The sequence below is a fragment of the Coregonus clupeaformis genome, chromosome 7 (assembly GCF_020615455.1).
Source record: "Coregonus clupeaformis isolate EN_2021a chromosome 7, ASM2061545v1, whole genome shotgun sequence".
NCBI classification, from domain to species: Eukaryota; Metazoa; Chordata; class Actinopteri; order Salmoniformes; family Salmonidae; genus Coregonus; species Coregonus clupeaformis.
In genome coordinates this window covers 70,463,735-70,482,724 of record NC_059198.1, presented here as the reverse complement: position 1 = coordinate 70,482,724, position 18,990 = coordinate 70,463,735, and the positions used below count along the sequence as shown (strand labels likewise).

The window sequence follows — 18,990 nt, the reverse complement described above, 5'->3', positions numbered from 1 at the left end:
ATTTACAGTAGCCTTCACACAAACATGAAGTAGATATGTGGTAAGAAAACATAGGGACTCCCTAAAAACATGCCACTTTGATACAAGTAACTTTTCGTAGCAGGTTAGGAGAGCATTTTTGCTAACCCTAACTCTTTTCCCAACCTTAATCTAATTCTCCTAACCTGATAGGAAACAGTCCTAGCTGTATCAAAGTGGCTTGTTTTTATGGAATCTCTTCATCAAGAAGGCATAGCGAATGTTTCATGGAGTTTGGGTTGTTGTAGGATGTGTTTCAAGCATTTTCTATGAAATATGCAATCCCACTTACTCTGCTGAAAGTTATTTTCTCAAGAATGATGGGCAAGGATGCTAAAGTGGTAGGTCATCAAAGAGGCATGTGACGCAATAGTCTGTTGGGGTGTGCGTGTGTATGTGTGTGCGCGTGCATGTGACTAGCTGGGTCGCGCAAGATGGGCGTGCCTTGCCTGGGCGTGTTAGAGTCCAGCCGGTAATATTTCGCATTGGACATGAGGGGACGGCTCGCCCCGCCCATTCAAGGCTGGCTGATCTCTTGCACGCTTTTGTTCAAACTCAAATCAAGTCAGTCATAATCGCCTGCCTACCCTTTAGCTACTACACTGTAATATGTGAATAGCAGCAGACAACAATAATTTCGCTCTTCATATTGATTTCTTTAGACGGCTCTTATTTACAATGTTCATGGTTTTGTCAGCCAGTAGTGGTATTTACGTTTGAAGAGTAAATACATTGGCATTTTAGTTAGCTTGTGAAAACGTGCGCGACGACTTCAGATACGAGCAAGGTGTTGGGACAAGGCAACAACTATCATTTTGGAAGGACAGATTTGACACAACTTTCAGACTAATTTTCACCAGGTTGAACTCTTGGATAGCCTCTATGTTTCTTCTATAGGCTAGTGTTGGACTGTTGTCTTGGCGTCTGAGACTGTTTCTCATATTCCCTCTCTGGAAGTCTATGGAGAGAAGCTGTTCAACTTGGATGTTATCCTCACGCGACTCTGGATTTAGTTACGTACTGTGAGACGTACAAGCGTACCCTCAGAGGCCAGACGTTGAATGTTGACTTTACGACAAGAATAGTCGAAAACACCTAACTTTACCCGATTTGAATGCCTTTGCAAGGATTTAGCTGGTTTCTGTGCTGCAGGCAGGGTTTCAATTTGCTCGGACGGGACTATGGGGAGAAAGAGGAGGAAGAATCTTTTGAGTTGCGCAACAAGGAGGACCTGACTTGCAACAGACGTGTAAGTAACCTTATCTGCATGCATAATTAGTATTACCATGTTAATATTATTTGTATGCCCCCTCCTCCCCTATGATGCAGTTATACTGCGTTGTTAAGACTTGTCATACACATCTATGCATAGCCTATGACCACCTTATAATGTATTATTTCCATCTTCCTGACTACTAAATAACAGCCAATATGTCAGTCAGTTGGGAATTTGCTACATAGGGAGAGTTAACATATTAAATGCCTTATAATAACACACCATAAAGGCTGACGCTACATGTTTATAAAATGTAATCAAGCATTTAACCTGTTTGGAACATGTTTGAGAGTACACAAAGTAGAAATTGTATTTTAATCTCATTGCTTACTGACACCTGTAAATTGTATAACATAGTTATAACTAAGCATAGGCTACATAGCCAGCATAAATCATGGTGCATCTTGCTTTGAAGGACAACACATAAGTGGCAGCTATAAGTTGATGAACCAATTTCATTCCTCAACACAGAGAGGTATAGCTGGCTACATGACTCTTCGTCACCCTAGTTACCCACCCTCCTGATTTTGCCCTGAGCACCAGCTCATGAATACACTCACTGCTGGCTATGGATTCAGCAGCAGGAAAAGGAAGCAGAGTTGGGCCAGGGCAAGGTCTATCCATGCAAAAAAAACATTTGATTAGAACCATATTCCACGTTAGAATCCTATCCAAGATTGATACACATGGTAACATACAGACATAGGCAGGAATGAGCAGCCTATGTGCACAAAGATAGGCCTAGCCTAGAGGTTGTAGTAGGTCAGCCTTGTCACAGAGCCCACATTTACAGTTTTGAAGTGGTACCATCATGCTGACCTGACAGATTCCTTTTCCAGGATACAGGGAGTGTGTCAGGTCATTCATGTGATCTGCTCCCTCCATCACAATAAAATACAATCCCACTGTCATGGATACAGTGCACACAGACAGACAGAATGTGTGTTGATCCCTGTATTTGGCCTGTTCTTTGAAGCCTGGGCAACATTGAGCAATCCCACACAGTGTGATGCAACCAATAAAGCCCAGTGTTGAATGGAATCGATCCTGTGGCGTCCGTCCACTCTATGGCAAACAAGACTGTGGCCTTGTCTTCTCTCAGTAATGTTAGTCATCTAATCGGGCACAGAGAGTTCAGCATTGTCCGCCCACTTGTGAGGGGTCATTGTTGCCTTGTATTGAGGTAACCTCTTTACGTCAATCTAGGACACAATGTACTGTACCCTCACATGTCCATTAAAAAGGAGCTTTACCTAGAATTCATTGTCAAAGTCAATATTATTGACCGCAGCTTAGCAAGCCATATAGTTGTAGGCTTAATTCAATATTTCTTCATGTTACGCTTTCAGTCATATTTTCTGTGTTGCTTGCAGTGCTTAGCTTGACTTGGGCAGCATATCTTCTTGCACAACATTAGCTAACCACTCCAAGAACATGGTTTGAAAATGTTCCCATCTATCACAAACTGAAACAGCCATCCAGCAGAATAGTCCACTCTCCCCTCCTGTTCACCTCTGAAGATGCTATGAGTGAAAGTCTATATCCATTCATATCATCCCTTCTGTCTGCCAGCTGTTACACACTTTTGTTTTAGAAACTGGAGAGAGATACGTTTTTATGAAAATGGTCTTGAATTGCGATGGATAGGCAGGTCTCTTCCCAGCAGTCCAACTGCACTAACAGACGTCTGGTCTGGAGATAAGAGGAACATCTGGTGCTCAGGGGGATCCAGAGAGGTGTCAGTACTGGAGAGTTGTTCTTCTTGGCAAACATCCCATGTCTTGATCATTATACACCATCTGTCTGGCAGTGATAGCTAATAAAACTCCAACCATGGTCCATTTCCTCAATCAATGCAGGGTTATAGTAGTATGTCTCAGTTAAGTCCGCCTGATGGGCTTAAAGTAAGACACTCTCCACCTCAGTGGAGGCTGCTGAGGGGAGGACGGCTCACAATAATGGCTGGAAAGGAGCTAATGGAATGGCATCAAACACATGGAACCCATGTTTGATGTATTTGATACCATTCCACTGATTCCGCTCCAGCCATTACCACGAGCCCGTCCTCCCCAATTAAGGTGCCACCAACCTCCTGTGCTCCACCTCCCACCATGTAGCATAACCCCCCCATCCAAACCTAGCCATGCATCTCCAGCCCAAAAATTGTCACCACCCCTTAGCCCCTCAATCATGCCTTCTCACTTTACCCCTTTGTGACTTGTGACTTACAGGAGGGTAAATCCATTTGAGTTCACTCACTTTTTGACAGCATCCCTTTTGATTTGAATGAAACCTTCCATACATATTTGCCCATTGTAGAAGTACTCAGAAAGTGACTTTTTGGACCTGAATGCCAAAACATTCAAGAGGTGCTCAAAATGACTTATTTTGCATATCCCACCATACCATGAGACATCCATGTCTTCATAACTGGAAAATATCAATGGTTGAGATTGATATCATGTAAAAGCTTGCAAACAGGTTTGTCAAACTGTTTTCTAATATCTGTAAAAAAAAAAGAAGTCATTTTTTAACCTTAATCGTCAATTATCTAAAAACTGATTTTTTTTACATATTCGCATATGTTGAAGTTTATAATCTATTTTACATAATCTGAGGTATTTGTGTTGTGCCCGCTATCGGTTGAGACACAACATGCTCTTGAATACAGGGTGGGTGTCATGTTTTGGTTGATAAATGTACTAAAATGGGAATCAAATAGACATTTTAACATTCATATAATACCACAAAGATGGTTGGAGGTCCACACATCAGAGAATGTTGACTTGAATGGGAATATGTTGTTTTTCATTTGAGCCTACTGTCAATCCTCCATAGGAAATCTGTTGAAATCATTGAAGGATAGATAATAGTATAGACATGACCAGTTGACATTCGATGGTAGGTGGACCGACGGCCATCTTTGTGGTAGTTATTAGAACTTAAAATTATATTATTGAAATGACACCCACCCTGTATTCAACAGCGTGTTGTGTCTCAGCCGATGGCCGGCACAACACTAAAACCTCAGATGATGTAAAGTTGGGTCTAAGCTACAACATATGCGAATATGAAAAAAATCGGAGTTTACGCGTTTTTAGATAATTTACATTCAAGCTAAAAGAAAATGTCTATTCAAAACATTTTTGTGCAAGAAATTATTAAATAGTTTGACAACCCTGTTTGTAAACTTTTGAAATGAATTCATATGGATTTACCCAATTGTCACGATCGTTGAGAGACGGGTCAGACCAAGGTGCAGCGTGGTATGCGAACATGTTTATTTAATACTAAACACAAAACAAACCGACGTTACGTGACGTGACGTGACGTGACGTGACGTGACGTGACGTGACGTGACGTGACGTGACGTGACGTCCAAGGCTATACACAATACAAGCCTATACACAGAACAAGATCCCACAAACATAGTAGGCAACTGGGCTACCTAAGTATGATCCCCAATCAGAGACAACGAGCGACAGCTGTCTCTGATTGGGAATCACACCCGGCCAAACATAGAAACACAACTCTAGATCCTAAACATAGAAAACATAGATTCACACACCCTGACTCCACAAACAAGAGTTCCATACGTCAGGGCGTGACACCAATAGTGCGCTGCACACTTCCTTTCCCAAAAGAGAACAAAGAGAGTACCCTCTAAAGAACATCCCTGTTCAAATCAATAATGATCTAATTTCACATTAATTGTGTCGCCATCCATATTGTATTATCTGGACTACAGTGAGCATAGGCTATGTGAATGAGTGGTGATGGGGGTTTGGCCTATTGTTCATACCACTGCCTTTGGTTTGCTCCAGTGACTTAGGTTATTGTGTGGTCATAGGTTATCGTGTGTTCATACCCTTTTCTACAACAGTAGCCCTAACCTCCCGCTTGGGATTTTATCAGCTCCTTAACTACAACCGGACACAACTTCCTAGAAAATATTGATTATTGATTTCCTGCCTACTCCTAATCCTGTTTCCTCCCGGCCTGCCCCCTCTCACTGATGTGTGCTGGATATAGAAACGACCAGTCAATACTACCTGCTGAGCCAACCATTAGACCTCAGCTGACACAGACTAAGCATGTACCACTACAGCACACTTTCCAAAGGTGGTTTTGGGGGTGGGGTCGGAGGGTGGGTGTTGTAGATGAGTCCTGGTCTGGGGAAAGCCCTACAGGGAAGTTCCACTGTTTACACAGTGGCCTCAGTTACGTCCAGCGTTTGACAAGCCGCACTTTGAGACAGGAGGTCAGACCTCCCAGGCCTCCCTGTGTGTGTGTGTTGGAACGTTTTCTCTGTAAAAGCCTGTTAGCTAAATGGTCCCTGCTGCTGCCAGGGATGACCACAGCTACCCACAGGCCTGGTAGAGGAGTGAGGAGTCTCCCCTCCGCTCCAGATACATCCATCCAACATCTTCACCACCACCACCATCTCCTACGTCGGCGTTTTCCTCTGTGGTGCCAAGAAGGGCTGTGAAGTGTAAAAGCCGTAATACTGAAACCATGGAGTGACGCGCTGTACCCGGCCTTTGCTCCAGCTGAGGTTGGAGGCATGAGTCAGTTGTGACGCTTGTGCAGGCTTGGCTGGCAGAGCGGTCCCTGCCTGGACCAGTTCAGAACCTTTCCCCTGCATGTTTACAATCCGGATTCAAAGAAATTGCTCTCCCAACAGCTGCCCAAACAGTCAGGCAGACTGAGCTGAATGCCTCCAGTGTTGAGATAGCCAGGGCACTAAGGAGAGGACATCCGTCATTCTTTCTCCCTTCCAGGTTTCCACTTAAATCTCAGCATTCTGCTAGATGCAATGTGAAGTTAGGCCTAGCTATCTTTGCCACCGGGCAACGCGCCCGTCTACGACAGTTGCCAGCGTTACCGGGAAGAAACAGGCCCTGGCTTGCCCGAATGTGGGTCCCGTTAACCGGGCTACGGCGATGCCCCTGCCCTCCCCTTCTCCCTCTTTATTAAAAAAGAGTCTTCAGAGGTGTTACGGTACACTGGTTTATATTTGGTTTCCGTTGCGTCGCGGCCTCACCACCTTCAGGCCACACATCTGGTCCTCAGGCTGGCGTTGGCAGAGCCCGAACATTTCATCCTGGTTACTCAGCCTCCCAGGAGAGCTGCAGGGGGAGGAGGGAGGAGGGGCTGGTGGTGGAGGGGGGCCAGAGGAGAGCGGAAGTGAGCCACGGAACGAATACATCACAGCATCTCTCCCTCCCTCCTTCCCGGCCCCGCTCCAGTCCGGATGATTCATCCCCTGCCTGCCCTCTCTTCCACTCTGTCTACTCTCTCCAGCGAGATCAACTCTGCCAGACTTCTGAATAGCCATTCCCTCCTTTTTTTCTCCTTCTATCATTTTTGGGACTATGCATTTAAAGAGGTAGTCTAGATCAGTGGCTCCCAAACTGGGGGGGGGTGCACAAGGGATCGACAGGGGGGGACGCTTTCAACTTACTCTTGAAAGTTGTAATAGTGGAATGCACAAGGTGCAATTTCGAAATTGGATAATGCATCATCAGTTTTCCTCTTGTCATGTCAGTCATTACATACCTTAGAGAGCTATCTCTAACTTGTCAGAAATGTCCAGATCAACTAGCCCATGTCAGCTAATGTTTTTTAGCTATGGTTTTTAGCCCATAGATTTTGTTGTAATGTTAGAGTCACTCCAATATCACATGAATACACATTAGACATGGCAAAATGTATAGAATGGCAAGAAAATTAGCTTTAAAACTGCAGACTTTTCCTGAGTGAAAATGTTTGGGAGCCTCTGGCCTAGTTAAACAGACAGGGGTAATAATGTTCAGTGACAGTGTTCTTTTCTTAGAGAGTACCTACTCAAAATAAGACTGTGGAGGATTTATTTATTGGATTTATAAGCAGACTTGCCATATGGCAATTGACAAACAGTGACTTCAATCAGTTCAGACACCAGTTCTCTCTCTGTCAGACATGGCAGGCTCAGGCTGTGCCATGGTGTGAGCAGAATGTCTAGAGAACGGGACTTGGCCAGACAGTTGAGGGTCGACAAGAGGGCCAAGCAGAGCCAGGAGCAGGGGAGGGACACAGCCCGCTCAAGCCTCATTCACAAATTGCTTTACGACACCATTTAGTCATTTCTGTCGGGCTCGTCTGACGTTTACGGTACCACTCCCTGGGTTAAACTTTAACTCAGTCATATTACCCACACCTTTTTCTTATCCTTTCATTTGACCTCCGGCCCTCCGCCCGGCGTCTACCCTCATACAGAGTAGTAGTAGTACTGTAAAGTACCCTCATACAGAGCGCGTACTGTAAAGTACCCTCATACAGAGCGCGTACTGTAAAGTACCCTCATACAGAGTAGTAGTAGTACTGTAAAGTATCCTCATACAGAGCGCGTACTGTAAAGTACCCTCATACAGAGCGCATACTGTAAAGTACCCTCATACAGAGTAGTAGTAGTACTGTAAAGTACCCTCATACAGAGTAGTAGTAGTACTGTAAAGTAGTAGTTGGGTTTTTCTTTACCCATTTTTTGTCATTCTTTCTGAAGCACTTTGCAGCGTGTGTTTGCAGAGGCAGAGTCCTAAACGTAACAGACCCAGCAGTAAAATGTGGTGTTTGAACAGCGAGGGGCCCAGAGCTGACCTGGATAGTGTTTCAGGTAGGCCAGAACCCCGGGCCGCCGCAGGGCCTCCCTCAAGGCTGTGACTCCTCAGAGACAACAACACAGGCCACAGAAACACACAGCGCACCACGGACACGGGCCAACTGGATCACAGGCTAGCTCTGATGAGGTTTTCCAAGGTCAGGCTAGGAATCCTAATGGCTGCTTCACAGGGCACACCAGAATTTAAAGTCCACTATTCCACCGTGAAAATTGATTTAACTTGACTGCTAGCAGGGGCTCCGTGTATTCAGTTGACACAGCCCACCTCAACTCCCATAAGACCAACTTGGTGAGAGGAGTGTTACTTTACAGACGGATTGGATTTTGTATGTCATTCAATGTGGGTATAAGTTGTGATCGATGTCCAGCTGTTTCTTTCCTAAACAACAAGCTAGTAGCCACTGCAACAATGTACTGTAAAACAGCCATGTCTCTCAGTGCGAGGCAGAGAGAGGGGTGAGGATAGACGGCTGTTTAAGAGGAAAAGTACTGTACAGTGAAATGATCTTGGCCCCTCATTGTGATTTTCCAGGAAATGAAAAAAAGCTCTCTGCTTAATCATCAGTGCAGTTAAAGTAGAAACAGGAGTCTGTCTACACCCTCATTTATGTGCCTAGTCTGTTTGTCTCCCTGGTCTGGCCTCTCTCTCTCTCTCGGTCTCTGTCTGTCTGTCTCTCTGTCTATCTCTGACGGAGGAGTGCCATTAGCATGTGAGGGTAGGCTATACTGTGTTACAGCCTTGGCTGGTCAAGTGACCTAAAGGTTCAAGTGCTCTGGCTAGAAGTGTTTGCTAAGCAAAAAAGTGATTTATTTATGTTGGTTTACTTTGATACTGTACCAACATTAGTCTTATGGAACTTGAATATATCATTTTCTCATTTGTGTGTTTATATAACAATAATTCAGAGGTTAAACAAAGAAAGACTCATACAGCTGTGTGAGATAGGAGTGCGACCGACCACAAATAACATTTTATGTTAGTCGCCTTTTTCACAGAAACGGCTGGATGTGTATAAAAGGGTGTAGGGTGTGTGTTGAGCTAAAGCACAAAATCATCCTCTGTTTCTGGCTCCTGTTAAATGAGCCTCTTTTGCATGCCATATTTCTCCCCACCATCTCACACTTGCATGTGAAAGCCAACCATTACAAGAACAGAGCAGCTATGTGCCTGGTGTGGCTGCCAGGAAAGGCAGGCTGCATGCTATACTGTAACACACAGGGCTGTCTGGGGGGCAAACCTTCAGGGGGGCAATCACCACATCTAGACCTAGACTACCTCAGAATTTACCTGGGAACTACTTTTTTTGTGGGGAGCATGATTTGCCTACCATGCTAACTGTCATAGCACATTAACTAGCCTACATCAAATCTCTACAGGGTTATCTACCTTGAACTGATGGGTCCGTAGCTCTCTCAGATCACCCCTCATTAAACATGTATGTTGTAATCAGAATGCAGACTCTTCCCAGCTAGCACATAACGTTATGAGATCCAAATGTTTCTTAGATCTTGGTGAGAGGGTGGTTGCCCTACGGTTATTTTGCATACAACCTTCCCAAAACCTTATTTGAATGGTGCAGGATAATTGCTTGGCTTTGGAACATTCTAAGCACATTTAAGGAACTTTAAAACATCTACAGGAATCTTGGTATTTAATTTCCTAAAAGTTTAAACATGGTTACATTTAATTTACATTTTGGTAATGTTCTAGGAATGTTCAGAGAACATTAAGAAACAACGTTCTTCTGTGGGATTTTCAGTAGTTTCATAATAACGTTTCCTACATTAGGAATCATGGTTCTATTTAAAGTAATGTTCTCACATTGTTCCGGGAACGTTAAGAAACAACGTTCTTCTGTGGGAATTTCAGTACTTCAGCATTAATGTTTCCTACAGGTTTCCTCATGGTTCTATTTAAAGTAATGTTCTCACATTGTTCCGGGAACGTTAAGAAACAACGTTCTTCTGTGGGAATTTCAGTACTTCAGCATTAATGTTTCCTACAGGTTTCCTCATGGTTCTATTTAAAGTAATGTTCTCACATTGTTCTGAGAATGTTAAGAAACAACGTTCTTCTGTGGGACAGTTAACCCAAACTAAGCTATCAGGGTTATTAAAAGTCTTATTAAAACATGTTCTCAGAACATTATTTTTATTACCTTCAAACAACCTATAATTTCCGTTCTCAGAACATTAATAAAACCTCTCAGGAAAATGTTCAGGGAACCATGGTAAAACATTCTCAGAACCTCCCTGCAACCTAAATATGAATGTTCCCACCAGAACAGGCGAAATGTTCACTTCCGTTCTCAGAACGTTAAAAAACATCAGTTTTACCGGTCAGGAAACGTATGACTTCGTTCCCAGAACAAATGGGAAACAAAAAACCTACGTGTCCACAACTTTCAAGGAACCAAATGTGCTAGCTGGGTTAAGTGTTTTTGTTTGTTTTTTTCACAGGGTCCACTTGAGGTGACTCTCTCTCAGCCGACTCGCACAGCCAATGGGACAAACGGGTAAGTTGTTTGTGTGTGTGTTTGTGTGTTTGTGTATGCCTGATTGAGCACATGTTGTGCTGCTTTTAGGAAGTCAGTGTTCCAGTTTTTCAGAACGTTTACGTCAGAAGTTCCTCTATAGCTCTTGATGTTGGTGTATGATTCTGTGTAGAATGATCCGTCACCAAGCACAGACATCATTAGTACCCAATCTCTTTATCTTTTACTTCCCTCTACAGAGCTTGGTTCATGGGGTTTCTCATATAGTATGCCAGACCACACACGCACACACACACACACACACACATGCAGAAGTACACGTAGGATCTTAATTTGAGCCAATTTGCTACAGCAGAAAGATGATCCTCTGTAGCTCAGCTGGTAGAGCACGGCGCTTGTAATGCCAAGGTAGTGGGTTCGATCTCTGGGACCACCCATACACAAAAATTTATGCACGCATGACTGTAAGTCGCTTTGGATAAAAGCGTCTGCTAAATGGCATATTATATTATTATTATTATTATGATCCTGCAGCAACAAGAAATGTGAATTATTATGTGGATTATAATGAATGGTCATTTCTGTAGGGGTTGATACATTTTTCGTAAGGGAAAATCAAGTCTCAAAGTGGAAATTACAGACTTCAGAAGCCTTTTAAACCTCAAATACACTACAAGTTCTCCTGCAACAGGGTGATCAAATTAAGATTCTATATCTGTAGTACGCGCCACTACCAGATTTGCAGGCCATGTGACACTCACACCCGGGTGCAAGATAAGACAAACACACACGGACCACTTGACCTCCACCAGCAGCAGAGGTCGTGGCGGTCTGAAGACGTGACGTCAGTGTGGGATGGTGGTGGTGGAGGGGGTGATGAGGGATGTCAGTCCTCAGGCCTGCACCACACTATCAGTCAGGCATCACATCCATATCTACCCCCTCCCCACTTCCACCTCACTCCCAGACAATCTCAATCTCAGGCCTCTCAGAGCACAGACAGTTTGGAGTGAGTGAAAAGCCCTAGAATTATACAGTTGAAGTCGGAAATTACATACACCTTAGCCAAATACATTTAAACTCAGTGTTTCACAATTCCTGACATTTAATCCTAGTAAAATTTCCCTGTCTTAGGTCAGTTAGGATCACCACTTTGTGAAATGTCAGAATAATAGTAGAGAGAATGATTTATTTCAGCTTTTATTTCTTTGATCACATTCCCAGTGGGTCAGAAGTTTACATACACTCAATTAGTATTTGGTAGCATTGCCTTTAAATTGTTTAACTTGGGTCAAACGTTTCAGGTAGCCTTCCACAAGCTTCCCACAATAAGTTGGGTAAATTTTGGCCCATTCCTCCTGACAGAGGTGGTGTAACTGAGTCAGGGTTGTAGGCCTCCTTGCTCGCACACGCTTTTTCGGTTCTGCCCACAAATCTTCTATAGGATTGAGGTCAGGGCTTTGTGATGGCCACTCCAATACCTTGACTTTGTTGTCCTTAAGCCAAACTTTGGAAGTATGCTTGGGGTCATTTGGAAGACCCATTTGCGACCAAGTTTTAACTTCCTGACTGATGTCTTGAGATGTTGCTTCAATATATCCACATAATTTTCCTTCCTCATAATGCCATCTATTTTGTGAAGTGCACCAGTCCCTCCTGCAGCAAAGCACCCCCACAGCATGATGCTCCCACCCCCATGCTTCACGTTTGGGATGGTGTTCTCTGGCTTGCAAGCAACCCCATTTTTCCTCCAAACATAACGATGGTCATTATGGCCGAACTGTTCTATTTTTGTTTCATCAGCCCAGAGGACATTTCTCCAAAAAGTACGATCTTTGTCCCCATGTGCAGTTGCAAACCGTAGTCTGGCTTTTTTATGGCGGTTTTGGAGCAGTGGCTTCTTCCTTGCTGAGCGGCCTTTCAGGTTATGTCGATATAGGACTCATTTTACTGTGGATATAGATACTTTTGTACCTGTTTCCTCCAGCATCTTCACAAGGGCCTTTGCTGTTGTTCTGGGATTGATTTGCACTTTTCGCACCAAAGTACGTTCATCTCTAGGAGACAGAACGCGTCTCATTCCTGAGCGGTATGACAGCTGCGTGGTCCCATGGTGTTTACACTTGCGTACTATTGTTTGTACAGATGAACGTGGTACTTTCAGGCATTTGGAAATTGCTCCCAAGGATGAACCAGACTTGTGGAGGTCTACAATCTTTTTTCTGAGGTCTTGGCTGATTTCTTTTGATTTTCCCATGATGTCAAGCAAAGAGGCACTGAGTTTGAAGGTAGGCCTTGAAATACAGTGAGGGAAAAAAGTATTTGATCCCCTGCTGATTTTGTACATTTGCCCACTGACAAATAAATTATCAGTCTATAATTTTAATGGTAGGTTTATTTGAACAGTGAGTGACAGAATAACAACAAAAAAATCCAGAAAAACGCATGTCAAAAATGTTATAAATTGATTTGCATTTTAATGAGGGAAATAAGTATTTGACCCCCTCACAATCAGAAAGATTTCTGGCTCCCAGGTGTCTTTTATACAGGTAACGAGCTGAGATTAGGAGCACACTCTTAAAGGGAGTGCTCCTAATCTCAGCTTGTTACCTGTATAAAAGACACCTGTCCACAGAAGCAATCAATCAATCAGATTCCAAACTCTCCACCATGGCCAAGACCAAAGAGCTCTCCAAAGATGTCAGGGACAAGATTGTAGACCTACACAAGGCTGGAATGGGCTACAAGACCATCGCCAAGCAGCTTGGTGAGAAGGTGACAGCAGTTGGTGCGATTATTCGCAAATGGAAGAAACACAAAATAACTGTCAATCTCCCTCGGCCTGGGGCTCCATGCAAGATCTCACCTCGTGGAGTTGCAACGATCATGAGAACGGTGAGGAATCAGCCCAGAACTACACTGGAGGATCTTGTCAATGATCTCAAGGTAGCTGGGACCATAGTCACCAAGAAACCAATTGGTAACACACTACGCCGTGAAGGACTGAAATCCTGCAGCGCCCGCAAGGTCCCCCTGCGCAAGAAAGCACATATACAGGCCCATCTGAAGTTTGCCAATGAACATCTGAATGATTCAGAGGAGAACTGGGTGAAAGTGTTGTGGTCAGATGAGACCAAAATCGAGCTCTTTGGCATCAACTCAACTCGCCGTGTTTGGAGGAGGAGGAATGCTGCCTATGACCCCAAGAACACCATCCCCACCGTCAAACATGGAGGTGGAAACATTATGCTTTGGGGGTGTTTTTTCTGCTAAGGGGACAGGACAACTTCACCCCATCAAAGGGACGATGGACGGGGCCATGTACCGTCAAATCTTGGGTGAGAACCTCCTTCCCTCAGCCAGGGCATTGAAAATGAGTCGTGGATGGGTATTCCAGCATGACAATGACCCAAAACACACGGCCAAGGCAACAAAGGAGTGGCTCAAGAAGAAGCACATTAAGGTCCTGGAGTGGCCTAGCCAGTCTCCAGACCTTAATCCCATAGAAAATCTGTGGAGGGAGCTGAAGGTTCGAGTTGCCAAACGTCAGCCTCAAAACCTTAATGACTTGGAGAAGATCTGCAAAGAGGAGTGGGACAAAATCCCTCCTGAGATGTGTGCCTGGTGGCCAACTACAAGAAACGTCTGACCTCTGTGATTGCCAACAAGGGTTTTGCCACCAAGTACTAAGTCATGTTTTGCAGAGGGGTCAAATACTTATTTCCCTCATTCAAATGCAAATCAATTTATAACATTTTTGACATGCGTTTTTCTGGACTTTTTTGTTGTTATTCTGTCTCTCACTGTTCAAATAAACCTGATCATGTCTTTGTCAGTGGGCAAGCGTACAAAATCAGCAGGGGATCAAATACTTTTTTCCCTCAATGTACATCCACAGGTACACCTCCAATTGACTCAAATGATGTCAATTAGCCTATCAGAAGCTTCTAAAGCCATGACATAATTTTCTGGAATTTTCCAAGCTGTTTAAAGGCACAGTCAACTTAGTGTATGTAAACTTCTGACCCACTGGAATTGTGATACAGTGAATTATAAGTGAAACAATCTGTCTGTAAATAATTGTTGGAAAAATTACTTGTGTCATGCACAAAGTAGATGTCCTAACCGACTTGCCAAAAATATAGTTTGTTAACAAGAAATTTGTGGAGTGGTTGAAAAACTAGTTTTAATGACTACAACCTAAGTGTATGTAAACTTCCGACTTCAACTGTATAACATAGCTGATGAACAGTATACATGCCTGATAATGTCACAACTCACTACAAGAGGACAACTCAAACAGGAAAGGGAGAGGGAGGAGGGCTGAGGGAGCGGTGAGCTGAGGCTCTCTGAAGCATAGAGTCAGACGGGACATGCAACCTCCTGAGGGAGCGAGAGGGGGAGGGAAGACAGGGTGAGCGAGGTGACTCAATCTCACTTCAGGAACACACCCTGGAGGGGCGAGGCTGGCGCAAGCGTGTGTGTGTGTGTGTGTTGCCACCTCCACAGAGCAGAGAAGAGCGGCAGGCCTCAGAGCTGTCACACAGGTGATTTACTGCTGGCTCTGTAGGGAGTGTGTTAAATAACTGACTGACTATAATATTCACACTAAGAATTATGTGCTGTGGTACTCAACCATTACCTGGCCACTGGCCACACCTATCTAATGGCCAATTTCAAAGCAGGGAGGAGACACTGTGACGTATAGTCAGATTTATCTCAGATTTATTCATACAGATTAGACCAGTTTAATTTGTTTTTTAGGGGCCCATTGAGAGTGAATTTAGAAAATTCAGTCACAAGTGAATGTAGACTAAGCAGAATACATCTGTATTGAAAAGCACTGTAATATTGAAGGGATGTGGAGGGTTTGTACTATTCTGCAAGTGAGCGTCATAGATTTATGGTCATCCGGAATATGAAAAGTATAGGCTCCAACAGGACATCCCACACCTCCGTCTGTGTGCAGTAACCTTTATAGCACCTCAATTTGAACATGATTAGTCATGTCATGTAGTCGTTATTACTCATTACGAGCCCTGCAGGCTTCACTGTGAGCATGTTCTGTTCTGCGGTTAGAAAGCTTCTCCAGAGCAGCTCAGTGGGCGTAGTTACATGTGTATTCACGTCCACAGTGTCTAGTGTGAAGTGAACAAAGCCTGTGGTTCGCTAGGTTGATTGAGTTGTGATACCGCAGAGAGAGAGGAGACAGGTGTGGGATCAGATGGGAAGGCTGGCATGTGCCCATATGGGCAACATAGGTCTACACTACCAGTCAAAGGTTTGGACACACCTACTCATTCATTTCTTCAAATAGCCACCCTTTGCCTTGATGACAGCTTTGCACACTCTTGGCATTCTCTCAACCAGCTTCATGAGGTAGTCACCTGGAATGCATTTCCCCGAGTGGCGCAGTGGTCTAAGGCACTGCATCGCAATGCTAGCTGTGCCACTAGAGATCCTGGTTCGAATCCAGGCTCTGTTGTAGCCGGCCGCGACCGGGAGACCCATGGGCCGGCACACAATTCGTCCAGGGTAGGGGAGGGACTGGCCGGCAGGGATGTAGCTCAGTTGGTAGAGCATGGCGTTTGCAACGCCAGGGTTGTGGGTTCGATTCCCACGGGGGGCCAGTATGATTTTGTATTTATTTTTTTATGTATGAACTCACTAACTGTAAGTCGCTCTGGATAAGAGCGTCTGCTAAATGACTAAAATGTAAAAATGTAATTAACAGGTGTGCCTTCTTAAAAGTTAATTTGTGGAATTTCATTCCTTCTTAATGCGTTTGAGCCAATCAGTTGTGTTGTGACAAGGTAGGGGGGTATACAGAAGATAGCCCTATTTGGTAAAAGACCAAGTCCATATTATGGCAAGAACAGCTCACATAAGCAAAGAGAAACGACAGTCCATCAATACTTTAAGACATTTCAAGAACTTTGAAAGTTTCTTCAAGTGCAGTCGCAAAAACCATCAAGCGCTATGATGAAACTGGCTTTCATGAGGACCGCCACAGGAAAGGAAGATCCAGAGTTACCTCTGCTGCAGAGGATAAGTTCATTAGAGTTACCTGTATCTGAGATTGCAGGCCAAATAAATGCTTCACAGTGTTCAAGTCACAGACACATCTCAACATCAACTGTTCAGAGGGGACTGTGTGAATCAGGCCTTCATGGTCGAATTGCTGCAAAGAAACCACTACTAAAGGACACCAATAAGAAGAAGAGACCTGCTTGGGCCAAGAAACATGAGCATTGGACATTAGACCGGTGGAAATGTGTCCTTTGGTCTGGAGTCCAAATTTGAGATTTTTGGTTCCAACCGCTGTGTCTTTGTGAGACGCGGTGTGGGTGAACAGATGATCTCCGCCTGTGTAGTTCCCACCGTAAAGCATGGAGAAGGAGGTGTGATGGTGTGGGGGTGCTTTGCTGGTGACACTGTCTGTTGGACCGCAGAGTAAAGGAAAAGCAGCCAACAAATGCTCAGCATATGTGGGAACTTCTTCAAGACTGTTGGAAAAGCATTCCAGGTGAAGCTGGTTGAGAGAATGCCAAGAGTGTGCAAAGCTGTCATCAAGGCAAAGGAATCTAAAATATAAATTATATTTTGATTTGTTTAACACTTTTTTGGTTACTACATGATTCCATATGTGTTATTTCATAGTTTTGATGTCTTCACTATTATTCTACGATGTAGAAAATAGTAAACATAAAGAAAAACCCTTGAATGAGTAGGTGTGTCCAAACTTTTGACTGGTACTGTATATCAGGTTAGGTGTTGTGTGTTAGTTTCCCATTGCATTGCCCTACTGTCCCAGAGTGGCAGCTCACCCATGGTGCCTGTCTAGTACAGAGTAGACAGACGGTAGACAAACAGTAGACAGACAATAGACAAACAGTAGACAAACCGTAGAGACAGTAGACAAACAGTAGAGAGTCAGTAGATAGACAGTAGACAGACCGTAGACACCCCCTCATTCCAGCATGTGGTGCCAAGCTCAGTGTCAGCAGCAGTCAGGCCCATGATGTCTAACAGAGGCCTGTCATACAACCTTAACCCATACAGTCTGTCTGGTGCCTTTATGAAATGCCTCCATGGCCTAAATGTGCCCATCAGCCTACTGCCTGCCCCTCAAACAGGACAGGAGCCTCTCGCTCACATGCATCCATATCTGTCTCACATCATCTCTATTTTCTCCCCACTACTTCCCTCTCCCGCCTCAACTGAGCCCCTCGTTGGCAGCCCAGAGACAGACAGAGGAGTGGGAGGCTAGGAGACACACAGGAGGCAGAACACAGTGGGACCACTGAGGGCAGCTCTCGCTAGCTTTTTTACCCCACTCTCTCTCTCTCTGTCTCGGTTTCTTTCTCTCTGTCCCTCTCTTTGTTCTCCCTTCAATGAAACACACTCTCTCTGTCAAGAGCATGACTCTTGCTGTGGGATGCCAGACAATGATGGCTTGAAGAGACTGAAAGAGACAGTGTTTACGACTGTCTTTGGAAGTGTGTGTGTGTGTATCTGTGTGTTCCAAGAAGTCCTTGGATGTGGTCTGTGTGGTAATTGCCTGTGTGTGTCAGTACTCAGACAGAACTAGGAGCTCTTATGTCAGCTCTCCACTAATCTAACCATGACAGGTTTATTAAGTTGACCGGCAGTGCAGCTTCAAGTGCCAAGTTATCAAGGCTTTGTTAATGCAGCTTACACGCTATTCATGCTCCTGAAATGCATTGTTTTCTTCCTTTCAAGACATCCCCTTCCTTCACATGCACATTGTCAATGTCACATACACGCATGCATGCCCTCACAAGCACACAAACACACAACACACACACACACACACACACACACACACACACACACTTCCTGTCCTCTCCCTCCGGTTTTCCCCCGAAACACGTTTATGCACTCCCCTCTGCCTAGTCCAGAATTCCTTGGCAGTGGTCTTGAGTAAACAGTGTATTTTTAGAGCTGGGAGGTCATATAGGCCCACTCTTAATCACCACATTCCCATTTTCCCACCAGCTCCCTCCGTCTCAGCTCAGACAGAGGCCCAGCCATGCCCACTGGAGATGGAGAGGGGAGGAGGATAGGATGGGGACTTGAGAGAAAGATGGGCCTCTTCCCTCCCTCCACAGATACCACAAAGAGACTATCTGTGATTGCTCATTACCTACCTACAGTATGTGTTGTACAGTGAGGGAAAAAAGTATTTGATTCCCTTCTGATTTTGTACGTTTGCCCACTGACAAAGAAATGATCAGTCTATAATTTTAATGGTAGGTTTATTTGAACAGTGAGAGACAGAATAACAACAAAAAAAACAGAAAAACGCATGTGAAAAATGTTATAAATTGATTTGCATTTTAATGAGGGAAATAAGTATTTAACCCCCTCTCAATCAGAAAGATTTCTGGCTCCCCGGTGTCTTTTATACAGGTAACGAGCTGAGATTAGGAGCACACTCTTACGTTTACGTTTTACGTTTTAGTCATTTAGCAGACGCTCTTATCCAGAGCAACTTACAGGAGCAATTAGGGTTAAGT

General features: G+C 44.3%; 1 protein-coding gene across 3 annotated transcripts in view; it reads left to right on the top strand.

Annotated features, from left to right (window-relative positions):
* Window positions 1–592: 592 nt before the first annotated feature.
* The window catches only part of LOC121569564 (unconventional myosin-X), a 50,371-nt gene continuing 31,973 nt past the window's right edge, over window positions 593–18,990 (top strand). For 2 of the 3 annotated variants that reach the window (XM_041880639.2, XM_041880638.2), the window contains exons 1-2: window positions 593–1,267; window positions 10,416–10,471. In XM_041880639.2, coding sequence (XP_041736573.1) covers window positions 1,133–1,267; window positions 10,416–10,471 — 191 coding nt within the window. In that variant the 5' untranslated portion in view covers window positions 593–1,132. The remainder of the gene's footprint in view (window positions 1,268–10,415; window positions 10,472–18,990) is intronic. The other variant, XM_041880640.2, reaches the window with a different exon arrangement.